The following is a 24,784-nucleotide window of genomic DNA, read 5'->3' on the forward strand; positions in this document are numbered from 1 at the left end:
GTAATAAACTGGAACAGTATCTGCATCTTATCTTATCAAAAGATTGACAAGACAATGGCTTAATTCAAAGAAATGAAACCCCTCCGATAAAATTACACTCTGCCCCTAAAAAGCAGTTAAGTGAAAAATATGCTTCTGAGCAAGAAGTAGTCCTTTTACCCTTCCAGACCCTTATATTTCTGGGATGCACAAAGGGAAGAGGGCCAGACTCCATAGACTTCCCAAAGCTGCTGGGTTTCCCCAAGCTGGCAGGCAGACTTGGACTAGGTTTTTTTTTTCTAGTTTAGATATGGCTCACCCATAACACCTTGTGATTTATGAGATTCTAACAGACGGAGCATTCCAATCAATCTTATTTCTTTAAAAACATGAAAGAACTTTCCTTTGAACGGTGATCTGCCAGGCCTAGATCTATTTTTAATATTTATTTTTGAGAGAGAGAGAGACACAGCGTGAGCAGAGAAGGGGCAGAGAGAGAGAGAGAGAGAGACACAGAGCCCAAAGTAGCTCCAGGCTCCGAGCTGTCAGCACAGAGCCTGACGTGGGGCTCAAACTCACAAACCGCAAGATCATGACCTGAACCAAGGTTGGACTCTAAACCCACTGAACCACCCAGGCACCACAGGCCTGGATCTATTTTACTTTCTTGTTTTTTTATTTTTCCAGTCTACTAATTCACTCTCACCCAACTCACTGTTAACCAGACAGACAGGGGAGAAGGAATCCCCTCGCCAAGCTGCCTGCCCGTCCTAACCAGGGCAAAGCGAGTCCATGCTGAGGTGTAAAGGTCCAGCCCCCCATCTTCCATCTCTGTGCTGGATGCCCAGCTGGCAGGAGTTGGGATGCTGGCCCAGAGGCGGCCAGAGAGGGGGACGAAGAACACAATGGGGCAGCCACCTCCTGAAATCAGCCCAGGCTTCTCCCACTCACTACAAAAGCAAGCTGCGAGATTCTTTCTGGAAATAATGCCTTCTCAAGCATTTTCTTCTATTTTTTTAGCCATTTGGGAGGATTGAAGGCAAAGATCCATTCAAACTAGTTATCATTTCCCTGAAGTCAGGGACCATCGCTTAGTCTACAATGGTCCCTAATACCCAGGACTGGACTGGCCATGGAGGACACAATAAGCATTCATTTAATCAAAGAATAACAGTCATTTAAAGAGTCAGACTATCCTGGATATCCTTTTTCTATATTCTACTCCCCCCAACTGTGTCCTCCCCTAACATCTGCTTACCTCAGTAAAAACCTGAGAAATGAGACTGCAATGATGATTGCCACACCAATAAGGAAAGCGACACACACAGCTAGAAAAATCAAAGAAAACACGGTATCACCAAAATGTCATCATAAGCATCGAAGCTGTCACGTCACTACATTTCATCTGTAAGTCAAAAAAAGCAAACAAAAATGGAAACAAGTGAGGGAAAAGCCTATATTCTCATGCTAACTTTCCTATATTCCTATAAACAATTGAGAACACTCGTCATTAGGGGAATGCTAATTTTCATTATGAAAAATATAAAACATCTACAAAAGAACAGAGATTTGTATAATACGCCCACATATACGCATCCCTAGATGCATAGTATTATCTAGTATTATCAACATACTGTCACTCTTGCTTCATCTACTGCTACTCTCCCTCTGCCTTTTATTTATTTATTTATTTTGAGAGAGACAGCATGAGTGGGGGAGGGGCAAAGAGGTGGGGAGAGAGAATCCCAAGCAGGCTCCGCACTGTCAGCTCAGAGCCCGATGTGGGGCTTGATCCCACGAACCGTGAGATCATGACCTGAGCCAAAATCAAGAGCCAGACACTTAACCAACTGAGCCACCCAGAAGCACCCCTTGCCTGTAGTATTTTTAAGCAAATCCCAGATATCATGTCATCTCCTCCATCCATCTTCCATATGTATCTCTAAAGCACAGACCTCATAAAAGACATGTCAGCATCATGCAACTCCTGACATGGGCGCACTGAGAAGGCTTCTGTAGTAATCTACCAAAAATGCACACCCTCTACCTAGTTAAGAGAAAACATGTTGCACTTTGCAAGCAAGTGCAAATAACAAAATAACTGACCAGTCCTCTTCAAAAGTGTCAAGATCATGAAAGAAAAAAAAGGCTGCAGAGACCCAACAACTAAATGGGCTGTGGGATCCTGCACTGCATCCTGGACCAAAAGGGGGGAGCCTTAGAAGGGACAACTGGAGAAATCTGAAAAGCCTATACATCAGTTAATAGCACTATACCGATGTTAACATCCTTGTTTCGATCGTATATATGGGATAACTGTACTATGATTACATAGTTTAGGGGAAGCTAGGAGAAAAGTAAATGGGAACTCCTTTTTGCAATGTTTCTAAAATTATTTCAAAATTAAAAGTTTCTTAAAAATGGACCCTTTGTTATATAATCACAACGTCATTAACAATTCTCTGGCTAACACTGCAACCATATTCCAATTTCTCTAGTTATCTCAAAAAGGTTTTTTGTAGTTACTGTGTTCAGATCAGGACCCAAACATGGTTACCATTTTGTATTTGCTTGTTATGGCTCTTCAGTCACATCTAATCATAAGTAGCCATTGACCTGTTTGAAATAAGTCGTCTATTAGTATGTCTCCTGTTCTAGATCTGTCAGTATATTTCCTCATGGTGTCACTGGACTTGTTCTTCTATCCTCCAAAGGTTCTATAAAGGGGAAATTAGCTGTAAAGTCTTGACTAAAAAAAAAGTTCAACTTTTTTTGGCAAGATTGCTTCACAGATGGATCTGTGTCTTTCCCACTGCACCATATCAGGAGCACCTGCTGCAACTGCCCATGTGCCCAATGCACGTGTAAGCTGGGGGAAGCCTCAAGTTCCCTTTTCATGTGATGGTTTCATCCACTCATGACTTTTGTGTGCATCAATTCCTTCATTAAGGATTACCATATATTCTGCCATTCTGTCACATGTATTAGCTGGAATTATTCCCTAAAGAATTTACCCCCATCATCTCAGACTACATAGTTATCCTAAAATATAATTAAAACAGGAAAGGCATGGGATGCCTTGGTGGCTCAGTCGGTTGAGCATCTGACTTGATTTTGGCTTGGGTCATGATCCCAGGGTCGTGGGATTGAGCCATGCATCAGGCTCTGTGTTGAGCAAGAAGCTTGCTTATAATTCTGCCCCCATTCCCCTGCTCTAAAATAAAAATAAAACAAAAACAAAACAAAACAAACAAAAACGGGAAAGGCAGGATAAATGCTTAGATCCTTCCTTTCAATTGATAATTTTAAGTCACTCCAGTTAACATCAGGTGGTCCTTGTTATCTCCCAAGGCAACCAAAGTATTGTTTTTGTGTAGGGGAGGGGCTTTGTTTTTTGGTTGTTGTTGTTTTTAACTTTACTTATTTATTTTGAGAGAGAGAGAGTGCGTAGGGGAGGGGGGGTGGGGAGAGAGAGAGAGAGAGAGAGAGAGAGAGAGAGAGAATCCCAAGCAGGTTCCATGCTGTCAGCACATAGCCACCCAACTTGGGGCTTAATCTCATGAACGATTAGATCATGACCTGAGCTGAAACCAAGAGTAGGATATGTAACCGACTGAGCCACCCAGGCGCCCTCAGCTTTGTTCTTTTTCTTTCATAACAAACTTTGGTTTTTGTACATACAATGTGTTTCCATCAATGACATTCCTTATTCTTTTTAATGCTTCTACTGTCCCATGTTGGTCCTTTCATTCTTTTTGGGGGGCTCTTACATTCTTTTGACCTGACCCTATGGTCTTCAAAAGCTTCACTGTAGACAAGTACTTATTAATGCTCCTGGGGGTTATTATATTATCTAATGGGGGCTCAGACTGACAGATTTTCTTCAGTGGAGTTATTACAGAATGAACAGTCCCTCCTTAATCTAAGGGACTTCTGGATGGTCCATGTAAGACACATACAGAGAATACTGTGCCCTATATCCTAAAACAAGGAAGATACTTGACAGTCATTTTCCCTATTTCCAGTTTGTTCCCATTGCATTAACTTTTTTTTGGTTATTTATGCTTCAAAATTAAACTAAATAACACCTATGAGAATATGTTGGTCATATAATTTTCTTAAATATCACATAATTTTCTTAGCATACACTAATGATACAATAAATACATCATAAGTATACAATAAATATAATGTACTTATAATACAACTGTACAATAAATATAAATAAATACAATAAATACATTATAAATAACTAAATAAGGCAGATAACCTATAATTCAGGTTTTAAAGTATACAAAGTGTCACAAGCAGTACTCAAAAACTAAAATCTTTGAAATACAAATTTAAAAAAATTAACAAACAGCATATACGTACGAAGGTTACTGTCAATTGGATTCTTATTGACAACTACGTCACAAGCAATTTCATTGACTCCATTATGGACGTGCTTTACCAAGAGTGAATAGTTTCCAAATTCTCCAAATTTATATTCCAGCCTACAAAAATTTGGTAAATTTAAGAAAAATGGTTAGATTAGGAAATAAGGAGTGGATTATGGTAATGTCATCAAGGCAGAGTGACAGACCAGGAAAGATATTTAAAAATACTGTATTTTGAAGGAAGGAAAAGCTGAAAAGCAAATAGGGATGAAAAAATAGAAAATGCAGGTGTCAGCAGATCACATTAAAGCAGATACGAACCTACAAACTTCCTTCTCTTCCACAGTGTCATTAAGTTGCAGGATAGATCCATGCTGGGTGCTCACAGCAACCGCCGCAATGCTAGGCTTCCCAGGTTTTCCACTCCAGGAAACATTTACTAGAACCTGAAATGAGCACTGTAAAACAGAAACACAAGCCACTGTGAGAGGTGTTTGAAAGTCAGGTGGCTGTTGGAGCACATGAACACCCACCCATCTGAAATCCTGAGGTGACTTTTCCTTCATACTTGTAATTTTTTTTATGTTTATTTATTTTTGAGAGACACAGAGACAGCACAAGAGGGGGAGGGGCAGAGAGACAGGGAGACAGATAATCCCAACCAGGTTCCATGCTGTCAGCCCGATGTGGGGCACAAAACCACAAAACCACGAGGTCATGACCTGAGTCAAAACCAAGAGTTGGATGCTTTAAGTGACTAAGCCACCCAGGCACCCATTTTCCTTCATACTTACAAAAAAACTTTTAAATTCCAATAATTTAGATAAAATTTGCTATATAACTATGTGTTGCCATACAATCTTTACTCATGGGTAAATTTTTCACACAATTAATAAATAGAGCATATATTGCCTTGCATTCCATTGTGTTACATATTGTTTAATGAGTAAATTTCCATCATTCTACCTAATTTGCATATTTAAAATTTTTAATGATTGCTTTATAGTCCATTACATACTAAAAATGCATTTAGGCTGCTTTCAAAACTTTTTTAATCTTCTTATGTGTAATTTATATAAATTATGTTCTGAAAGATAAATATAGGGGCATCTGGGTAACTCATTGAGTTAAGCAACCAACTCCTGATTTCGGCTCAGGTCATGATCTCACAGGCTTCATGAGATCAAGCCCCATGTTGGGTTCTGAGCTTACAACATGGAGCTGCTTGGGATTCTCTCTCTGCCCATACCTTCCCCGCTCATGCTCTTTCTCTCCCAAAATAAATACATAAATATTTTAAAAAAAAAGATAAACATACAGTATATGTAATTACATTTTTAATTTATGTTATACATAATTTATATAACATATCGCTTCCAAAGATCTGTACATGATGTGCTTTTTTTTTAATTTTTAACATTTATTTATTATTGAGAGACAGAGAGAGGCAGAGCATGAGCAGGGGAGGGGCAGAGAGAGGAGGAAACACAGAATCTGAAGCAGGCTCCAGGCTCTGAGCTGTCAGCACAGAGCCCGACATGGGGCTCAAACTCATGAATGGTGAGATCATGACCTCAGCTGAAGTCGGATGCTCAACTGACTAAGCCACCCAGGCGTCCCTGTGCTTTTTTTTTTTTTAATTAATTTATTTTGAGAGAGAGAGAGCGTGTGCATGCACATGCACATGCAGGTGAGGGGCAGAGAGAATCCCAAACAAGCTCTGCACTGTCAGCGTGAAGCCTGACTCAGGGCTCCATCTTATGAACCATGAGATCATGACCTGGGTGGACATCAAGAGTTGGACACTTAACCAACTGAGTCACCCAGGCATTCCCACACATGATATTCTTATTCCTTTAAATTCTTTCCCTAAAATAAATTTCCAAAAATTACATTATTGGATAAAAAATAATCATTTTAATGGTTCTTTTCATATGTGCCCAAACAGTAGTCAAATAAGAAAAATTAAAATATATTAGTTCCTCATTAGCCTTACCAAGATTTAAAAATCTTTCTTTTTGTTCATGTACCAAATATTTATGACATCACAGCATTAAGATTACATTTAAGTTATTAAATAATTCAATATTCTTTTATGTTTTTTTACCATTTTATTTATTTTTTTAATTTACGACCAAGTTAGTCAGCATATAGTGCAACAATGATTTCAGGAGTTTATTTCTTAATGCCCCTTACCCATTTAGCCCATCCCCCCTCACACACCCCCTCCAGTAACCCTCTGTTTGTTCCCATATTTAAGAGTCTCTTATGTTTTGTCCCCCTTCCTGTTTTATATTATTTTTGCTTCTCTTCCCTTATGTTCATCTGTTTTGTCTCTTAAAGTCCTCATATGAGTGAAGTCATATGATATTTGTCTTTCTCTGACTAATTTTGCTTAGCATAATAACCACTAGTTCCATCCAGGTAGTTGCAAATGGCAAGATTTCATTCTTTTTGATTGCTGAGTAATACTCCATTGTATACATATGGCCACTTCTTCTTTATCCATTAATCCATCGATGGGAATTTGGGCTCTTTCCATACTTTGGCTATTGTTGATAGTGCTGCTATAAACATTGGGTTGCATGTGCCCCTTTGAAACAGCATACCTGTATCCCTTGGATAAATACCTAGTAGTGCAATTGCTGGGTCGTAGGGTAGTTCTATTTTTAATTTTTTGAGGAACCTCCATACTGTTTTCCAGAGTGGCTGCACAAGTTTGCATTCCCACCAGCAGTACAAAAGAGATCCTCTTTCTCTGCATCCTTCCCAACATCTATCATTGCCTAAGTTGATAATGTCAACCCTTTTGACAGGAGTGAGGTGGTATCTCATTGTGGGTTTGATTTGTATTTCCCTGATGAGTGATGTTGAGCGTTTTCTCATGTGTCAGTTGGCCATCTGGATGTCTTCTTTGGAGAAGTGTCTATTCATGTCTTTTGCCCATTTCTTCACTGGATTCTGTTTTTTGGGTGGGGAGTTTGATAAGTTCTTTATAAATTTTGTATACTAACCCTTTATCTGATATGTCATTTGCAAATAGCTTCTCCCATTCTGTCAGTTGCCTTTTAGTTTTGCTGATTATTTCCTTCAGTGTGCAGAAGCTTTTTATTTTGATGAGGTCCCAATAGTTCATTTTTGCTTTTGTTTCCCTTGCCTCCAGAGAGACACGTGTTGAGTAAGAAGTTGCTGCAGCTGAGGTCAAATAGGTTTTTGCCTGCTTTCTCCTCGAGGATTTTGATGGCTTCCTGTCTTACATTGAGGTCTTTCATCCATTTTGAGTTTATTTTTGTGTATGGTGTAAGAAAGTGGTCCAGGTTCATTCTTCTGCATGTTGCTGTCCAGTTTTCCCAGCACCACTTGCTGAAGAGACTGTCTTTATTCCATTGGATATTCTTTCCTGCTTTGTCAAAGATTAGTTGGCCATTCGTTTGTGGGTCCATTTCTGAGTGTTCTATTCTGTTCCATTGACCTGAGTGTCTGTTTTTGTGCCAGTACCATACTGTCTTGATGATTACAGCTTTGTAACAAACACAGCTTGAAGTACGGGATTGTGATGCCTCCTGATTTGGTTTTCTTTTTCAAGACTGCTTTGGCTATTCGGGGTCTTTTCTGGTTTCATACAAATTTTGGGATTGTTTGTTCTAGCTCTGTGAAGAATGCTGGTGTTATTTTGATAGCTATTGCATTGAATATGTAGAGTGCTTTGGGTAGTATTGACATTTGAACAATATTTGTTCTTCCTATCCAGGAGCATGCAATCTTTTTCCATTTTTTTGTGTCTTCAATTTCTTTCATAAGCTTTCTATAGTTTTCAGTGTACAGATTTTTCACCTCTTTGGTTAGATTTATTCCTAGGTATTTTATGGTTTTTGGTGCTACTGTAAATGGGATCGATTCCTTGATTTCTCTTTCTGTTGCTTCACTGTTGATGTATAAGAATGCAACTGATTTCTGTGCATTGATTTTATATCCTGCAACTTTGCTGAATTCATGGATCAGTTCTAGCAGTTTTTTGGCAGAATCTTTTGGGTTTTCCATATAAAGTATCATGTCATCTGCGAAGACTGAAAGTTTGACCTCCTCCTGGCTGATCTGGATGCATTTTATTTCTTTGTGTTGTCTGATTGCTGAGGCTAAGACTTCCAATCCTATGTTGAATAACAGTGGCGAAAGTGGACATCCCTGCCTTGTTCCAGACCTTAGAGGGAAAGCTCTCATTTTTTCCCCATTGAGGATGATATTAGCATTGGATCTTTCATATATGGCTTTTATGATCTCGAGGTATGATCCTTCTATTCCTACTTTCTTGAGGGTTTTTATCAAGAAAGGATGCTGTATTTTGTCAAATGCTTTTTCTGCATCTATTGAGAGGATCGTGTGGCTCTTGTCCTTTCTTTTATTGATGTGAAAATCAATCAATGTGATTCACATTGATTGTTTTGCAGATATTGAACCAGCCCTGCGTTCCAGGTATAAATCCCACTTGGTCATGGGGAATCATTTTTTTAATGTATTGTTGGGTCTGGTTGGCTAATATCTTGTTGAGGATTTTTGCATCCATGTTCATCAGGGAAACTGGTCTACAGTTCTCCTTTTTAGTGGGGTCTTTGATTTTGGAATCAAGGTAATGCTGGCTTCATAGAAAGAGTTTGGAAGTTTTCCTTCCACTTCTATTTTTTTGGAAAAGCTCCAAGAGAATAGGTGTTAACTCTTCCTTAAATGTTTGGTAGAATTCCCCTGGAAAACCATCTGGCCCTGGACTCTTGTTTTTTTGGGAGATTTTTTATTCCTAATTCAATTTCTTTACTGGCTATGGGTCTGTTCAAATTTTCTATTTCTTCCTGTTTCAGTTTTGGTAGTTTATATGTTTCTAGGAATTTGTCCATTTCTTCCAGATTGCCCATTTTATTGGTGTGTAATTGTTCATAATATTCTCTCATTATTGTTTGTATTTCTGCTGTGTTGGTTGTGATCTCTCCTCTTTCATTCTTGATTTTATGTATTTGGGTCCTTTCCTTTTTCTTTTTGATAAAACTGGCTAGTGGTTTATCAATTTTGTTAATTCTTGCAAAGAACCAGCTTCTGGTTTTATTGATCTATTCTACTGTTTTTTTGTGTTGTTTTTTTTTTTTTTTGGTTTCAATAGCATTGATTTCTGCTCTAATCTTTATTATTTCCTGTTTGCTGCTGGTTTGGGGTTTTATTTGCTGTTCTTTTTCCAGCTCTTTAAAGTGTAAGGTTAGGTTGATGTATCTGAGACCTATCTTCCTTCTTTAGGAAGGCCTGGATTGCTATATACTTTCCTCTTATGACCGCCTTTGCTGCATCCCAGAGGTTTTAGGCTGTGGTGTTATCATTTCCATTGGCTTCCAAGTACTTTTTAATTTCCTCTTTAACATCTTGGTTAGCCCATCCATTCTTTAGTAAGACTTTCTTTAGTCTCCAAGTATGTGTTACCTTTCCAAATTTTTTCTTGTGGTTGATTTCAAGTTTCACAACGTTGTGGTCTGAAAATATGCACAGTATGATCTCGATTTTTTGTACTTGTTGAGGGATGATTTACGTCCCAGTAATTACCTATTCTGGAAAACATTCCATGTGCACTGGAGAAGAATGTGTATTCCGCTGCTTTAGGATGAAATGTTCTGAATATATCTGTTAAGTCCATGTGGTCCAGTGTGTCATTCAAAGACATTGTTTCCTTGTCATTCAAAGACATTGTTTCCTTGTTGATTTTCTGTTTAGATGATCTGTCCATTGCTGTGAGTAGGGTGTTGAAGTCCCCTACTATTATGGTATTATTATCAATGAGTTTCTTTATGTCTATGATTAATTGATTTATATATTTGGGTGATTCCACATTTGGCACATAAATGTTTACAATTGTTAAGTCTTCCTGATGGATAGACCCCTTAATTATGATATAATGTCCTTCTTCTTCTCTTGTTACAGTCTTTATTTTGAAGTCTAGATTGTCTGATGTAAGTATGGCTACTCCTGCTTTCTTTTGTTGACCATTAACCTGATAGATGGTTCTCCATCCCTTTACTTTCAATCTGAAGGTGTCTTTAGGTCTAAAGTGGGTCTCTTGTAAACAGCATATAGATGGATCTTGTTTTCTTATCCATTCTATTACCCTATGTCTTTTGATTGGAGCATTTGGTCCACTGACATTTAAAGTGACTACTGAAAGATATGAATTTATTGCCATTATGTTTCTTGTAGAGTTGGGAGTTTCTGGTGGTGTTCTCTGGTCCTTTCTAGTCTTTGTTGATTTTGGTCTTTTTTTTTTGTCTTTTCTCCCCTCAGAGAGTCCCCCTTAAAATTTCTTGCAGGGCTGGTTTAGTGGTGACAAACTCCTTTAATTCGTGTTTGTCTGGGAAACTTTTAATCTCTCCTTCTATTTTTAATGACAGCCTTGCTGGATAAAGAATTCTTGTTGGCATATTTTTCTAATTCAGCACATTGAATATATCCTGCCACTCCTTTCTGGCCTGCCAATTTTCTGTAGATAGATCTGCTGCAAACCCGGTCTGCTGCAAATAGGTCTGCTTCTGTGTTTCCTTGTAGGTTAAGGACTTTTTTTTCCCTTGCTGCTTTCATGATTCTCTACTTGCCTAAGTATTTTGTGAATTTGACTATGATATGCCTTGTCGGTGGTTGATTTTTGTTAAATCTAATGGGAGTCCTCTGTGCTTCCTGGATTTTGATGCCTGTATCTTTCCCCAAGTCAGGAATGTTTTCTGCTATGATTTGCTCACATAACCTTTCTACCCCATTTTCTCTCTCTTCATCTTCTGGGACCCCTATGATTCTGATGTTGTTCCTTTTTTTTTTTTTTTAATGTTTATTTATTTTTTGAGAGAGAGAGACACAGAGTGTGAGCAGGGGAGGGGCAGAGAGAGAGAGAGGGAGACACAGAATCCGAAGCAGGCTCTAGGCTCTGAGCTGTCACCACAGAGCCCAATTCAGGGCTTGAACTCACAAGCCATGAGATTATGACCTGAGCTGAAGTCAGTTGCTGAACGAACTGAGCCACCCAGACGCCCCTGTATATTCTTCTTTTTTAATATTTTAAAGATACAAACATTATTATATTTACCATACTTAGAACATATCTACCTAAGGGAAAAAAAGAAAACTAAATGGCCTTGCTTATACTAATTTACATCTGAAAATAATTAACAGTCAAAAGTAACAGATCACCACTTTGGATTCCTTCACTGCAATGAAAGCCCAGGATTTCTGTCTCCCACTCACTGCTTCTCCCTTCTCACCACCTCCAGATCTGCTGAGGAATACTGTTTATGATGCTAAAAAACAATTTTTGTTTTCTTTTTTTGTCATTTACACCTTACTTTAAGTCAGCTATAATAATTACTCATATTTAACATTACAATACTAACCTTCTTCCCATTTTTGTTCTCTTTTAAAGCACACACACACACACAAATCACTTGCTGACACATGGGATCTTTAGCTGTCTTGAAGCTATGAAATCTAGTCGACACGTTTTTTTTAATGTTTATGTGTTTTTTAATGTGTATGTCTCTTAAGTGTTTCTACTTTAAGGAAAGGAAATTCTCATTTAGCCAGATAACTTATCTTGAGGACATATCTTCAACTGGTAAGCCCACCATTCCCAGGTATTTATTATCTGGCTTATGGTACAAATTATTAAAATTTGCATTCCTTTGAATATGTATTTCTATATTTGCTTAAAGATTTAAAAATTATCATTAATGTTCCAAATTTAAAACAGGTTATGTCTCAATTCTATTTTCTGGTTAACCATTACAGGCGCATAAAGTGTCTTTCCAATTTCCAGACTATAAAGTCTTCTCTGGAATTATGGGACATTTTCTACAACTATGTTGTAGAAAACTCTACCACCCCTTTACACATTTTCCTAAAACAAAATTATCTCCATGCTCTTGTAAATAAATTAGCAGTTTTTTTCCCCGAGCTGGTCTCAGGTAGCTAATTCTGTTTTTTGATTCTTTACTGTCACCAGCATCACTGTTTTGTATCAATTATTCTACTGTTTTTATTCTAAAGATGCTTTAGTTGTCCTATGGCTAATACCCTGGCAATTCACTCTTTTTTCCCCCTCACATTGTTTTTCTGTAAATTTTAGGCCTTTATTGTCTGTTTAGAAGACATTTTGCTCATTCTCTGAATTATCTATGATTCTTGTGGCTTTGAAATTCAGCTATTATTGATATTTTTTTCAAGTTTCTTTTAGGTCCTTCACATAGACTGATAAAGCTTTCCTTTGTCTTTGCTATATATTTTTTTAACACTATACATTTTCTTTGCTTCATATGACTTTGTAGAGCTCTCAGTGAGTTTAATCAAACAGAGGGGGGACCATCCATCACCTCTTCAGCTGGTATGCACACTGGGGATTTGTTTGTTTGTTTGTTTGTTTTTTAAAAGCTATTTATGGCAAACAGGTCCCTAAACAGTCTCTGACTTACTGTAGTTTGATTTATGGTTATTCAACTTTATCATAGTATGAAAGCAATATGCATTCAGTAGAAACTGTACTTGGAATTTTGAATTTTCATCTTTTCCTGGGCTAGCACTATGCAGTAGGACCCTCTGTCATGATGGAAGTCAGCAGCAGCAAAACAAAGTCTAGTCAGCCATGCAACCCTGGGGGTCAGTGACTGAGAAGCTGTGGGCTAGTGTAAGTGCTCTGAGCATGTGTAAGGAAGGCTGGACTACACTATGATGTTCAGTAAGTTACGTGTATTCAATGCATTTTTGCCTTAAAGTATTTTCAATTTACAGGGGGATGCAATCCATGGGAGGAAAATCTATACATTAAAATTCCTCCTCTGAAGGTAGTACACTGAAGTGCTCAATTTGGAAATGAAGATGATTTTATTTTACCTGTAAGAACAGTCTTGTACTTAAAAAGCAGCAAGGTCTAGTAATTGTACCTTGAGATAAAATAAATCCTTTATCAACAATTGAAAAAAAAAAAAAAGGAGAGATTGACAAACCAAGAAACAGACTCTTAACCATAGAGAACAAACTGATGGTTATCAGAGGGGAGGTGGGTGGGAGATGGGTGAAACAGGTGAAGGGATAAGAGTACACTGATCTTGGGGCGCCTGGGTGGGTCAGTCAGTTGAGTGTCCAACTTCAGCTCAGGTCACGATCTCTCGGTTCACGGGTTCGAGCCCCATGTCAGGCTTTCAACTGACAGCACAGAGCCTGCTTCAGATTCTCTGTCTCCTTCTCTGTCTGCCCTTCCCCTGCTAGTCTCTCAAAACTTCTCTCTTCTCTCTTCTCTCTCTCTCAAAAATAAATAAACATTAAAAAAGTTTTTTTAAAAAGAATACACAGATCTTGATAAGCACTAAGCAATGTACAGAACTGTTGAATCACTATATTGTACACTTGAAACTAATATAATACTGTATGTTAACTGTACTGGAATTAAAATAAAGAACTTAATAAAAATGAATCCTTTATCATCAGGAGGGCAGATCCCTGGAATAACTGCCATGCCTCAACCTGAGCTTCCCCATTGTCCTCACGACCTTTGCCCCTGGAGAATACCCAGGTGTCCCACTCCTTTCTTCTCTGGTCCAACAAGAGGGTTATGCGTTAGAGGAGTAAAATAAAATATGGTCTATCCCTTTTTCTCATCACTGAGAACTGAGTTTTCAAAAGATGGGTGGGGGGAAAGTTAAGAGACTGGCATTGTTCACTGCTAGGCATTCTCCCTGATTATACATCTTCCGGTATACAGTCTGTTTGTTTCCCTACCTATAGAACTGAAGTTAACAAGAAAACAACTGTGAGAGCACTGAGGATCATATCAAACAGCCCAAAGCAAACAAAACTGTGAACATGAACATAATACCTACATGATAACAGCGTTCAGAATTCCAGTAGACAGTCAGGTTTGTTCCATGTAGTTCGTTATGGATGAGCAGCAACGCTTGGTCCATCTTCAGCTCTACATGCCTTTTTTTATCTAAGTCTGCTAAGAATTAGAAAAAAAAGTTTTAAAAAGCAGAAAAAAAAAGCATCTGAAAGACTACATAAAAGACAAAGGGCACCTGTGTAAACTTCACAGGAGTGCTTCTCGAATGCCTGCCCTCTAAGGTTCTAGGGTGTCTCATTCCTTACTCTGTGAACACATAACTGTGCTTGCACGCACATGCGTGCCTGAATACGTGCGCACGTGCGTGCACTCACACACACACACACACACACACACACACACACACAAGAGTTGCCCTTTTGTACATGTGCCTCTACTATAAAACAGAATTTGGTTAACATCATTCACGTCCTGTGTGTACCTGGACTAAGTAGGACCTTACATTCATCATGTGCTAAGGTGTGGCAGGCCCTGAATTTACTAGTTTCACATATCTTCCATTTGACAATATGTCAACCTCACAATCTGGGTATTTTCTCCATTTAGCACATGAAAAAATGGAGGCTCACAAGCATTAGATAATTGTGCATGGCCAGGGTTCTGCAAAATCACTGTGTGAACCCAATCAATTTGTGTGATTCCAAAGTCCAAACTTTCTTCAATCATGTTAATCCCACCCCCCTACGAGTGCAGCTCAGCTCGGGAGAAGTCAGGACACCCGGTGACACCCCACATCCTCTGTGGGGATTTGCATGCCCTTTAAAGTTTGAGATGCTCTGCCTTCTATCACTTTGGTTTGGACTTCTGAATCTCCTTCTGCTTCCAGCAGAAGACAAGATGAGCCTCAGTCTGAAGGGAGAAGTCCCACCACTCCAGAGTCCCTAAGCTTAGAGCTTACCACTTTACTAGATGCTCTTAGGACAATCTAAAGACGATGCACATTCTACATTTACACCTGCCAATATGGTAGGCAAACAAAGAGAACTATTATTGGTTAAAGTGAAAGCAAAATGTTTCATTTAGACCAACCTCCTCATTTATACTATTATATGGTACAAAAGAGAAATTAATTTGCCCTCTAGCTTCTAGGCCAAAAAGAGAGAGAGAGAGAGAGAGAGAGAGAGAGAGAGAGAGAGAGAGAGAGAAACTATTTAATAACACAATGAGAAAGATAATAATCTAGCCTCTTTTATTTTGTAATACGAAAGCTTATTTTAGGGCTCCCAAGGAACTCATGTGAATGGTTAATTCAGGAAATTTTTCACTGTAGCCAGCCTAAATCCCTCACTTTATTATTTTTAAAAGATATTTATTTAGAGAGAGTGTGTGCACACACAAGCAGGGGAGGGGCAGAGAGAGGGGGAGAGAGAATCCCAAGCAGGCTCCACTCTGTCAGCACAGAGCCCAACATGGGCTCAAGAACCATGAGATCATGACCTGAGCTGAAATCAACAGTCAGAGTCAGAAACTTAACTAACTGAGCCACCCAGATGCCCCTAAATCCCTCATTTTAAGGTTTACCCTAATGTACCCTTATTTAGTTAGCTCTTGGTAAATACAAAACCCACAATATATCACTCTTAATAATCTATTGAAAGTTGTCCCCCCTCTACACTAAAGAAAGTTATACTCACTTTTTCTGTCCTTTCCTTCTGAAGAGTGTCTTCTAGTGAAAGCAGTGTTTGGGACCAAGGGTGTAACATGGTGGGTTAAGTGTCTGGACTCCAAGTTAGACCAACTGGAATTTGAATCACACCCTTTCTCAGCTTCCTCATCAATAAATTAAGAGTCCAAAGGTTCTACACTCAATTTCCATTATTGGGTGAAGGTTCCCACACTACCAAGCAATTCTCAGACACCAGCTGGGTGTCCTACAATTCAACTCAATTCTGACACTATGTACCTGGAGACAGTGTCAGATGCCACAGATAGGGGCTCAGTCCCACAAGACTGACTCTGCCTTCAGATGTCAGTCACCAGCACAAGGTACCACCTGTGCCTCGGACCGACCAGCTATGGATTGGAGGTTCCCAAGACCCCCTTCTCACGTTCCATTAATTTACTAGAGCAGCTCACAGAACCCAGAGAAACATTTTACTACTAGATTACTGGTGTATTATAAGAGGGTATAACTGAGGAACAGCCAGATGGCAGAGATGCACAAGGCAAGACACAGGGAAAGGGTGTGGAGCTCCCATGTCCTCTCCCAGGCTGCCACTCTCCCCAAATCTCCAAGTGTTCACCAACCCAGAAGCTCTCTGAACCCCATCCTTTGAGTTTCTATGGAGACTTCATTACCAAGGCAATTGATTAAACCATTGGTCGTTTATGACTGATTCAACCTCCAGCCCCTCTCCCTTCCCCAGATGCTGGCTGTGGGACTGAGAGTTCCAACATTCAAATCACAGGGTGGGTTCTCCAGGTCACCAGTCCCACCCTTCGGTAGAGGCCAAAGGTCACCTAATTAACATAACAAGGGACACTTTGGCAGCTCTCTCCACTGAGGAAATTGCAAGTGTTTTAGAAGCCCCTGTGCAAGATGAAAACCAAATACACACATTTCTTGATAAAAACCACACTTGTAACAGCATGTCCTTCACAGTACTGCTGGGAAGGCTAAAGTTAATAATATATGTAATGTGTTGCCACAGAATCTGCAACAAAGCAGGTATTCAACACATGATAATTACAATGTCCAGGCCACATCTAACCAACACAGAGCTTCATTAGGGTTACGAACATATGAATATTTTTTGGTTGTTTCTTCTTTTTTCATGTAACTTCATTTCCGATTTCTTCCCATTTCCTCTTTTTTTCCTGTTGTAAGAAATGATGCTACATACATCTGAAAATTAACCTGTTCTCCTTTCGACATAATTCCTTAACTTCCAGGAGCGAAATTTTACAGCTTTTTAAATAGCTTTTGCTCTGCATTGCCAAAATCCTCTCCATTTTAGTTGTGATTTTTTTTCAATATATGAAGTTTATTGTCAAATTGGTTTCCATACAACACGCAGTGCTCATCCCAAAAGGTGCCCTCCTCAATACCCATCACCCACCCTCCCCTCCCTCCCACCCCCCATCAACCCTCAGTTTGTTCTCAGTTTTTAAGAGTCTCTTATGCTTTGGCTCTCTTCCACTCTAACCTCTTTTTTTTTTTCCTTCCCCTCCCCCATGGGTTTCTGTTAAGTTTCTCAGCATCCACATAAGAGTGAAAACATATGGTATCTGTCTTTCTCTGTATGGCTTATTTCACTTAGCATAACACTCTCCAGTTCCATCCATGTTGCTACAAAAGGCCATATTTCATTCTTTCTCATTGCCACGTAGTATTCCATTGTGTATATAAACCACAATTTCTTTATCCATTCATCAGTTGATGGACATTTAGGCTCTTTCCATAATTTGGCTATTGTTGAGAGTGCTGCTATAAACATTGGGGTACAAGTGCCCCTATGCATCAGTACTCCTGTATCCCTTGGGTAAATTCCTAGCAGTGCTATTGCTGGGTCATAGGGTAGGTCTATTTTTAATTTTCTGAGGAACCTCCACACTGCTTTCCAGAGTGGCTGCACCAATTTGCATTCCCACCAACAGTACAAGAGGGTTCCCGTTTCTCCACATCCTCTCCAGCATCTATAGTCTCCTGATTTGTTCATTTTGGCCACTCTGACTGGCGTGAGGTGATATCTGAGTGTGGTTTTGATTTGTATTTCCCTGATGAGGAGCGACGTTGAGCATCTTTTCATGTGCCTGTTGGCCATCTGGATGTCTTCTTTAGAGAAGTGTCTATTCGTGTTTTCTGCCCATTTCTTCACTGGGTTATTTGTTTTTCGAGTGTGGAGTTTGGTGAGCTCTTTATAGATTTTGGATACTAGCCCTTTGTCTGATATGTCATTTGCAAATATCTTTTCCCATTCCGTTGGTTGCCTTTTACTTTTGTTGGTTGTTTCCTTTGCTGTGCAGAAGCTTTTTATCTTCATAAGGTCCCAGTAGTTCATTTTTGCTTTTAATTCCCTTGCCTTTGGGGATGTGTCAAGTAAGAAATTGCTACGGCTGAGGTCAGAGAGGTCTTTTCCTGCTTTCTCCTCTAGTGTTTTGATGGTTTCCTGTCTCATATTCAGGTCCTTTATCCATTTTGAGTTTATTTTTGTGAATGGTGTGAGAAAGTGGTCTAGTTTCAATCTTCTGTACGTTGCTGTCCAGTTCTCCCAGCACCATTTGTTAAAGAGACTGTCTTTTTTCCATTGGATACTCTTTCCTGCTTTGTCAAAGATTAGTTGGCCATACGTTTGTGGGTCTAGTTCTGGGGTTTCTATTCTATTCCATTGGTCTATGTGTCTGTTTTTGTGCCAATACCATGCTGTCTTGATAATTACAGCTTTGTAGTAGAGGCTAAAGTCTGGGATTGTGATGCCTCCTGCTTTGGTCTTCTTCTTCAAAATTACTTTGGCTATTCAGGGCCTTTTCTGGTTCCATATGAATTTTACGATTGCTGTTCTAGTTTCGAGAAGAATGCTGGTGCAATTTTGATTGGGATTGCATTGAATGTGTAGATAGTTTTGGGTAGTATTGACATTTTGACAATATTTATTCTTCCAATCCATGAGCATGGAAGTTTTTCCATTTCTTTATATCTTCTTCAATTTCCTTCATAAGGTTTCTATAGTTTTCAGCATACAGATCTTGTACATCTTTGGTTAGATTTATTCCTAGGTATTTTATGCTTCTTGGTGCAATTGTGAATAGGATCAGTTTCTTTATTTGTCTTTCTGTTGCTTCATTATTAGTGCATAAGAATGCAACTGATTTCTGTACATTGATTTTGTATCCTGCGACTTTGCTAAATTCATGTATCAGTTCTAGCAGACTTCTGGTGGAGTCTATCAGATTTTCCATGTATAATATCATGTCATCTGCAAAAAGTGAAAGCTTAACTTCATCTTTGCCAATTTTGATGCCTTTGATTTCCTTTTGTTGTCTGATTGCTGATGCTAGAACTTCCAACACTATGTTTAACAACAGCGGTGAGAGTGGACATCCCTGTCGTGTTCCTGATCTCAGGGAAAAAGCTCTCAGTTTTTCCCCATTGAGGATGATGTTAGCTGTGGGCTTTTCATAAATGGCTTTTATGATGTTTAAGTATGTTCCTTCTATCCCGACTTTCTTGAGGGTGTTTATTAAGAAAGGTTGCTGAATTTTGTCAAAGGCCTTTTCTGCATCGATTGACAGGATCATATGGTTCTTATCTTTTCTTTTATTAATGTGATGTATTACATTGATTTGCGAATGTTGAACCAGCCCTGCATCCCAGGAATGAATCCCACTTGATCATGGTGAATAATTCTTTTTATATGCTGTTGAATTCGATTTGCTAGTATCTTATTGAGAATTTTTGCATCCATATTCATCAGGATATTGGCCTGTAGTTCTCTTTTTTGACTGGGTCTCTGTCTGGTTTAGGAATCAAAGTAATACTGGCTTCATAAAATGAGTCTGGAAGTTTTCCTTCCCTTTCTATTTTTTGGAATAGCTTGAGAAGGATAGGTATTATCTCTGCTTTAAACGTCTGGTAGAACTCCCCTGGGAAGCCATCTGGTCCTGGACTCTTATTTGTTGGGAGATTTTTGATGGCTGATTCAATTTATTCGCTGGTTATGGGTCTGTTCAAGCTTTCTATTTCCTCCTGATTGAGTTTTGGAAGCGTGTGGGTGTTTAGGAATTTGTCCATTTCTTCCAGGTTGTCCAGTTTGTTGGCATAAAATTTTCCATAGTATTCCCTGATAATTGCTTGTATCTCTGAGGGAGATTTTATTTTATTTGGGTCATCTCCCTTTTCTTTTTGAGAAGCCTGGCTAGAGGTTTATCAATTTTGTTTATTTTTTCAAAAAACCAACTCTTGGTTTCGTTGATCTGCTCTACAGTTTTTTTAGATTCTATATTGTTTATTTCTGCTCTGATCTTTATTATGTCTCTTCTTCTGCTGGATTTAGGCTGCCTTTGCTGTTCTGCTTCTATTTCCTTTAGGTGTGCTGTTAGATTTTGTATTTGGGATTTTTCTTGTTTCTTGAGATAGGCCTGGATTGCAATGTATTTTCCTCTCAGGACTGACTTCGCTGCATCCCAAAGCATTTGGATTGTCGCATTTTCATTTTCATTTGTTTCCATATATTTTTAAATCTCTTCTCTAATTGCCTGGTTGACCCATTCATTCTTTAGTAGGGTGTTCTTTAACCTCCATGCTTTTGGAGGTTTTCCAGACTTTTTCCTGTGGTTGATTTCAAGCTTCATAGCATTGTGGTCTGAAAGTATGCATGGTATAATTTCAATTCTTTTTTTTTTTTTTTTTTTTTTTTTTTAATTTTTTTTTTTTCAACATTTTTTATTTATTTTTGGGACAGAGAGAGACAGAGCATGAACGGGGGAGGGGCAGAGAGAGAGGGAGACACAGAATCGGAAACAGGCTCCAGGCTCCGAGCCATCAGCCCAGAGCCTGACGCGGGGCTCGAACTCACGGACCGTGAGATCGTGACCTGGCTGAAGTCGGACGCTTAACCGACTGCGCCACCCAGGCGCCCCATCAATTCTTGTATACTTATGAAGGACTCTTTTGTGACCCAGTATGTGATCTATCTTGGAGAATGTTCCATGTGCACTCGAGAAGAAAGTATATTCTGTTGCTTTGGGATGCAGAGTTCTAAATATATCTGTCAAGTCCATCTGATCCAATGTATCATTCACGGCCCTTGTTTCTTTATTGACCGTGTGTCTAGATGATCTATCCATTTCTGTAAGTGGACTGTTAAAATCCCCTGCAATTACCACATTCTTATCAATAAGGTTGCTTATGTTTGTGAGTAATTGTTTTATATATTTGGGGGCTCTGGTTTTCGGCGCACAGACATTTATAATTGTTAGCTCTTCCTGATGGATAGACCCTGTGATTATTATATAATGCCCTTCTTCGTCTCTTGTTACAGCCTTTAATTTGAAGTCTAGTTTGTCTGATATGAGTATGGCTACTCCAGCGTTCTTTTAATTTCCAGTGACATGATAAATAGTTCTCCATCCCCTCACTCTCAATCTGAAGGTGTCCTCAGGTCTAAAATGAGTCTCTTGTAGACAGAAAATAGATGGGTCTTGTTTTTTTTATCCATTCTGATACCCTATGTCTTTTGGTTGGCGCATTTAGTCCATTTACATTCAGTGTTATTATAGAAAGATATGGGTTTAGAGTCATTGTGATGTCCGTATGTTTCATGCTTGTAGCGATGTCTCTGGTACTTTGTCTCACAGGATCCCCCTTAGGATCTCTTGTAGGGCTGGTTTAGTGATGATGAATTCCTTCAGTTTTTGTTTGTTTGGGAAGACCTTTATCTCTCCTTCTATTCTAAATGACAGACTTGCTGGATAAAGGATTCTCAGCTGCATATTTTTTCTGTTCATCACATTGAAGATCTCCTGCCATTCCTTTCTGGCCTGTCAAGTTTCAGTAGAGAGATCGGTCATGAGTCTTATAGGTCTCCCTTTATATGTTAGAGCACATTTATCTCTAGCTGCTTTCAGAATTTTCTCTTTATCCTTGTATTTTGCCACTTTCACTATGATATGTCGTGCAGAAGATCAATTCAAGTCACGTCTGAAGGGAGCTCTCTGTGCCTCTTGGATTTCAATGCCTTTTTCCTTCCCCAGATCCAGGAAGTTCTCAGCTATTATTTCTTCAAGTACACCTTCAGCACCTTTCCCTCTCTCTTCCTCCTCTGGAATACCAATTATGCGTAGATTATTTCTCTTTAGTGCCTCACTTAGTTCTCTAATTTTCCCCTCATACTCTTGGATTTTTTTTATCTCTCTTTTTCTCAGCTTCTTCTTTTTCCATAATTTTATCTTCTAGTTCACCTATTCTCTCCTCTGCCTCTTCAATCCGAGCCGTAGTTGTCTCCATTTTATTTTGCAACTCGTTGATAGCATTTTTTAGCTCCTTCTGACTGTTCCTTAGTCCCTTGATCTCTGTAGCAAGAGATTCTCTGCTGTCCTTTATACTGTTTTCAAGCCCAGCGATTAATTTTATAACTATTATTCTAAATTCACTTTCTGTTATATTGTTTAAATCATTTTTGATCAGTTCGTTAGCTGTTATTTCCTGAACGTTTTTCTGAGGGGAAGTCTTCCGTTTCGTCATTTTGGATAGTCCCTGGAATGGTGTGGGACTGCGGGGCACTTCCCCTGTGCTGTCTTGAATAACTTGCGTTGGTGGGCGGGGCCGCATTCAGACCTGATGTCTGCCCCCAGCCCACCACTGGGGCCACAGTCAGACTGGTGTGTGCCTTCTCTTCCCCTCTCCTAGGGGCGGGATTCACTGTGGGGTGGCGTGGCCTGTCTGGGCTACTTGCACACTGCCAGGCTTGTGGTGCTGGGGATCCGGCGTATTAGCTGGGGTGGATCGGCAAGGTGCCCAGGGGCAGGAGGGGCAGGCTCAGCTCTCTTTTCCTTCGGAGATCCGCTTCGGGAGGGGCCCTGTGGCACCGGGAGAGAGACCCACCGGAGGGTTGGCTCCGCAGAAGCACAGCGTAGGGTGATTTCTCGGAGCAAGCAAGTTCCCTGGCAGGAACTGGTTCCCTTTGGGATTTTGGCTGGGGGATGGGCGAGGGAGATGGCGCTGGCGAGCGCCTTTGTTCCCGCCAAGATGAGCTCTGTCGTCCCGGTCTCAACAACTCTCCCTCCCATTGTCCTCCAGCCCTCCCGATCTCCGAGCATAGCTGTTAGCTTATAACCTTCCAGATGTCAAGTCCCGCTTGCTGTCGGAACACACTCCGTCTGGACCCTCCGCTTTTGCAAGCCAGACTCGGGGGGGGGGGGGGCTCTGCTTGGCCGGCGGGCCGCCCCTCCGCCCCGGCTCCCTCCCGCCGGTCCGTCGAGCGCGCACCGCCTCGCCGCCCTTCCTACCCTCTTCCGTGGGCCTCTCATCTGCACTTAGCTCCGGAGACTCCATTCTGCTAGTCTTCTGGCGGTTTTCTGGGTTATTTAGGCAGGTATATGTGGAATCTAAGTGATCAGCAGGACACGCGGTAAGCCCAGCATCCTCCTACGCCACCATCTTCCCAGGATCCTCTAGTTGTGATTTATAATGACAACTGTGGTGACCGTGGGCTCCCAGGTGATACAAATAACTACACACTCAATGTATGCCAGGCCCCAACAGCCCTGTGAACAGCTTTTGAGGTCTCCATTTTCTGGATGAGGAATCTGAGGCCTGCAGAGGTCAAGCAACTTGCCCAAAGACACCCACCAGCCACCAGGACTTAAGCTTCAGTCAGTCTGACCAGCACCTGACCTCTGTTACCAGTCTCCTAAGAGTAAACATATCTGTTCCCTCGAAGCTGGGCCAGGGACTTTTAGCCTTTTAATTTTTTCCCTCACTTTTTAGCCTGATGTATAGAAAATCTAATTTTCTTATTATTTTAAAAATAGTTTTGAAATAACGATTAACAACTCTGAAATGTTTTCCAAATGTTTATGTACTTTCCTTTCACGTGAATTGTTGGAATGTTCATTTATTTAACCACTTAACCCACATTAGAAAGGAGACAGCAGGCCCAAGATGGAGTCACTCATGCTAAACCCCACCAAGACATATCTAAACTAACCTAACTGCAGCTTCAGCTTCTGCCAGAAATGAGACTTTCAACCAGGCAATCTGGAACTTCCCAGTCAGCACCAGGAGGTAATCTGCTGATAGACCCCTTCTGTTGCCCTTAGGAAGGTGACCTGGCCTAAAACAATTCATTTTTATGAATAATTTCCTTTTTCCTCTCCCTCTCCACCTTTAAAAACTTTCCTTTTCTGCAGCTCAGTGAAGTTCCTTTCTACATTATTTGCTAGATGATCTTGAAATTTACTCAGTTGAATTTCTGTTATTTAACAGATTTCGTGGCAGTGGGGACTGAAGGAGACTTCGACGGCTTCGAGGAAACTGAGAAACACGAGCGTGGTACCCCACATACACTCTGAACTCACGTTCTTCCTCACCATGTCCAAGAGCCATGGGTAACTTCTCTTTTGGTTCTGTGCTCCGCTCTCTGCATCAAGCTCTCAATCTAATTGGCTCTTCAGTCCGCAATTCCAGAGTTTTTGAGTGGAAAACCCCAGCCCTTAATCCTAGCCCAAGATCTATGTGGGAACTGTGGGCAGTGGTGCACAGTTAACAGCAGTAACTGCGCACCACTACCCACAGTTCCCCACCATGGGGAGCCCCCAGCCTGTAATCCCCATTTGTTGGGGTTTGCTGGTTCAACCCTTTCCCCAGCTCGAGGATCCTCGGGGACTGCTGCTAGTAAAACACAGGGCCTTCTGTTAGCCATTTCGCAGAAACTTCCACTCCCCAGGTTTTGGTTCTGTTTTCAGACTCAGCCACAGCTGCAGTTCTCCATTTGTTTAGAATCAGTCCACGGTCCCCATTCTTTGACGTCTGGTGGTTGGACACTTTCCCCAGTCCCCAGATCTTTGGTATGCTGATGTC

General features: G+C 40.2%; 1 protein-coding gene across 3 annotated transcripts in view; it reads right to left on the reverse strand.

The window, feature by feature from the left end:
• Positions 1 to 24,784, reverse strand: part of HGSNAT (heparan-alpha-glucosaminide N-acetyltransferase) — a 52,313-nt gene that overhangs the window by 17,941 nt on the left and 9,588 nt on the right. For 2 of the 3 annotated variants that reach the window (XM_042934696.1, XM_042934697.1), the window contains exons 2-5: positions 14,246 to 14,361; positions 4,680 to 4,816; positions 4,354 to 4,475; positions 1,238 to 1,307 (exon numbers count right to left, since the gene is read on the reverse strand). In XM_042934696.1, coding sequence (XP_042790630.1) covers positions 1,238 to 1,307; positions 4,354 to 4,475; positions 4,680 to 4,816; positions 14,246 to 14,361 — 445 coding nt within the window. Of the gene's footprint in view, positions 1 to 1,237; positions 1,308 to 4,353; positions 4,476 to 4,679; positions 4,817 to 14,245; positions 14,365 to 24,784 lie in introns of all 3 variants that reach the window. The other variant, XM_042934695.1, reaches the window with a different exon arrangement.

The sequence above is a fragment of the Panthera leo genome, chromosome B1 (assembly GCF_018350215.1).
Source record: "Panthera leo isolate Ple1 chromosome B1, P.leo_Ple1_pat1.1, whole genome shotgun sequence".
Classification (NCBI taxonomy): Eukaryota; Metazoa; Chordata; class Mammalia; order Carnivora; family Felidae; genus Panthera; species Panthera leo.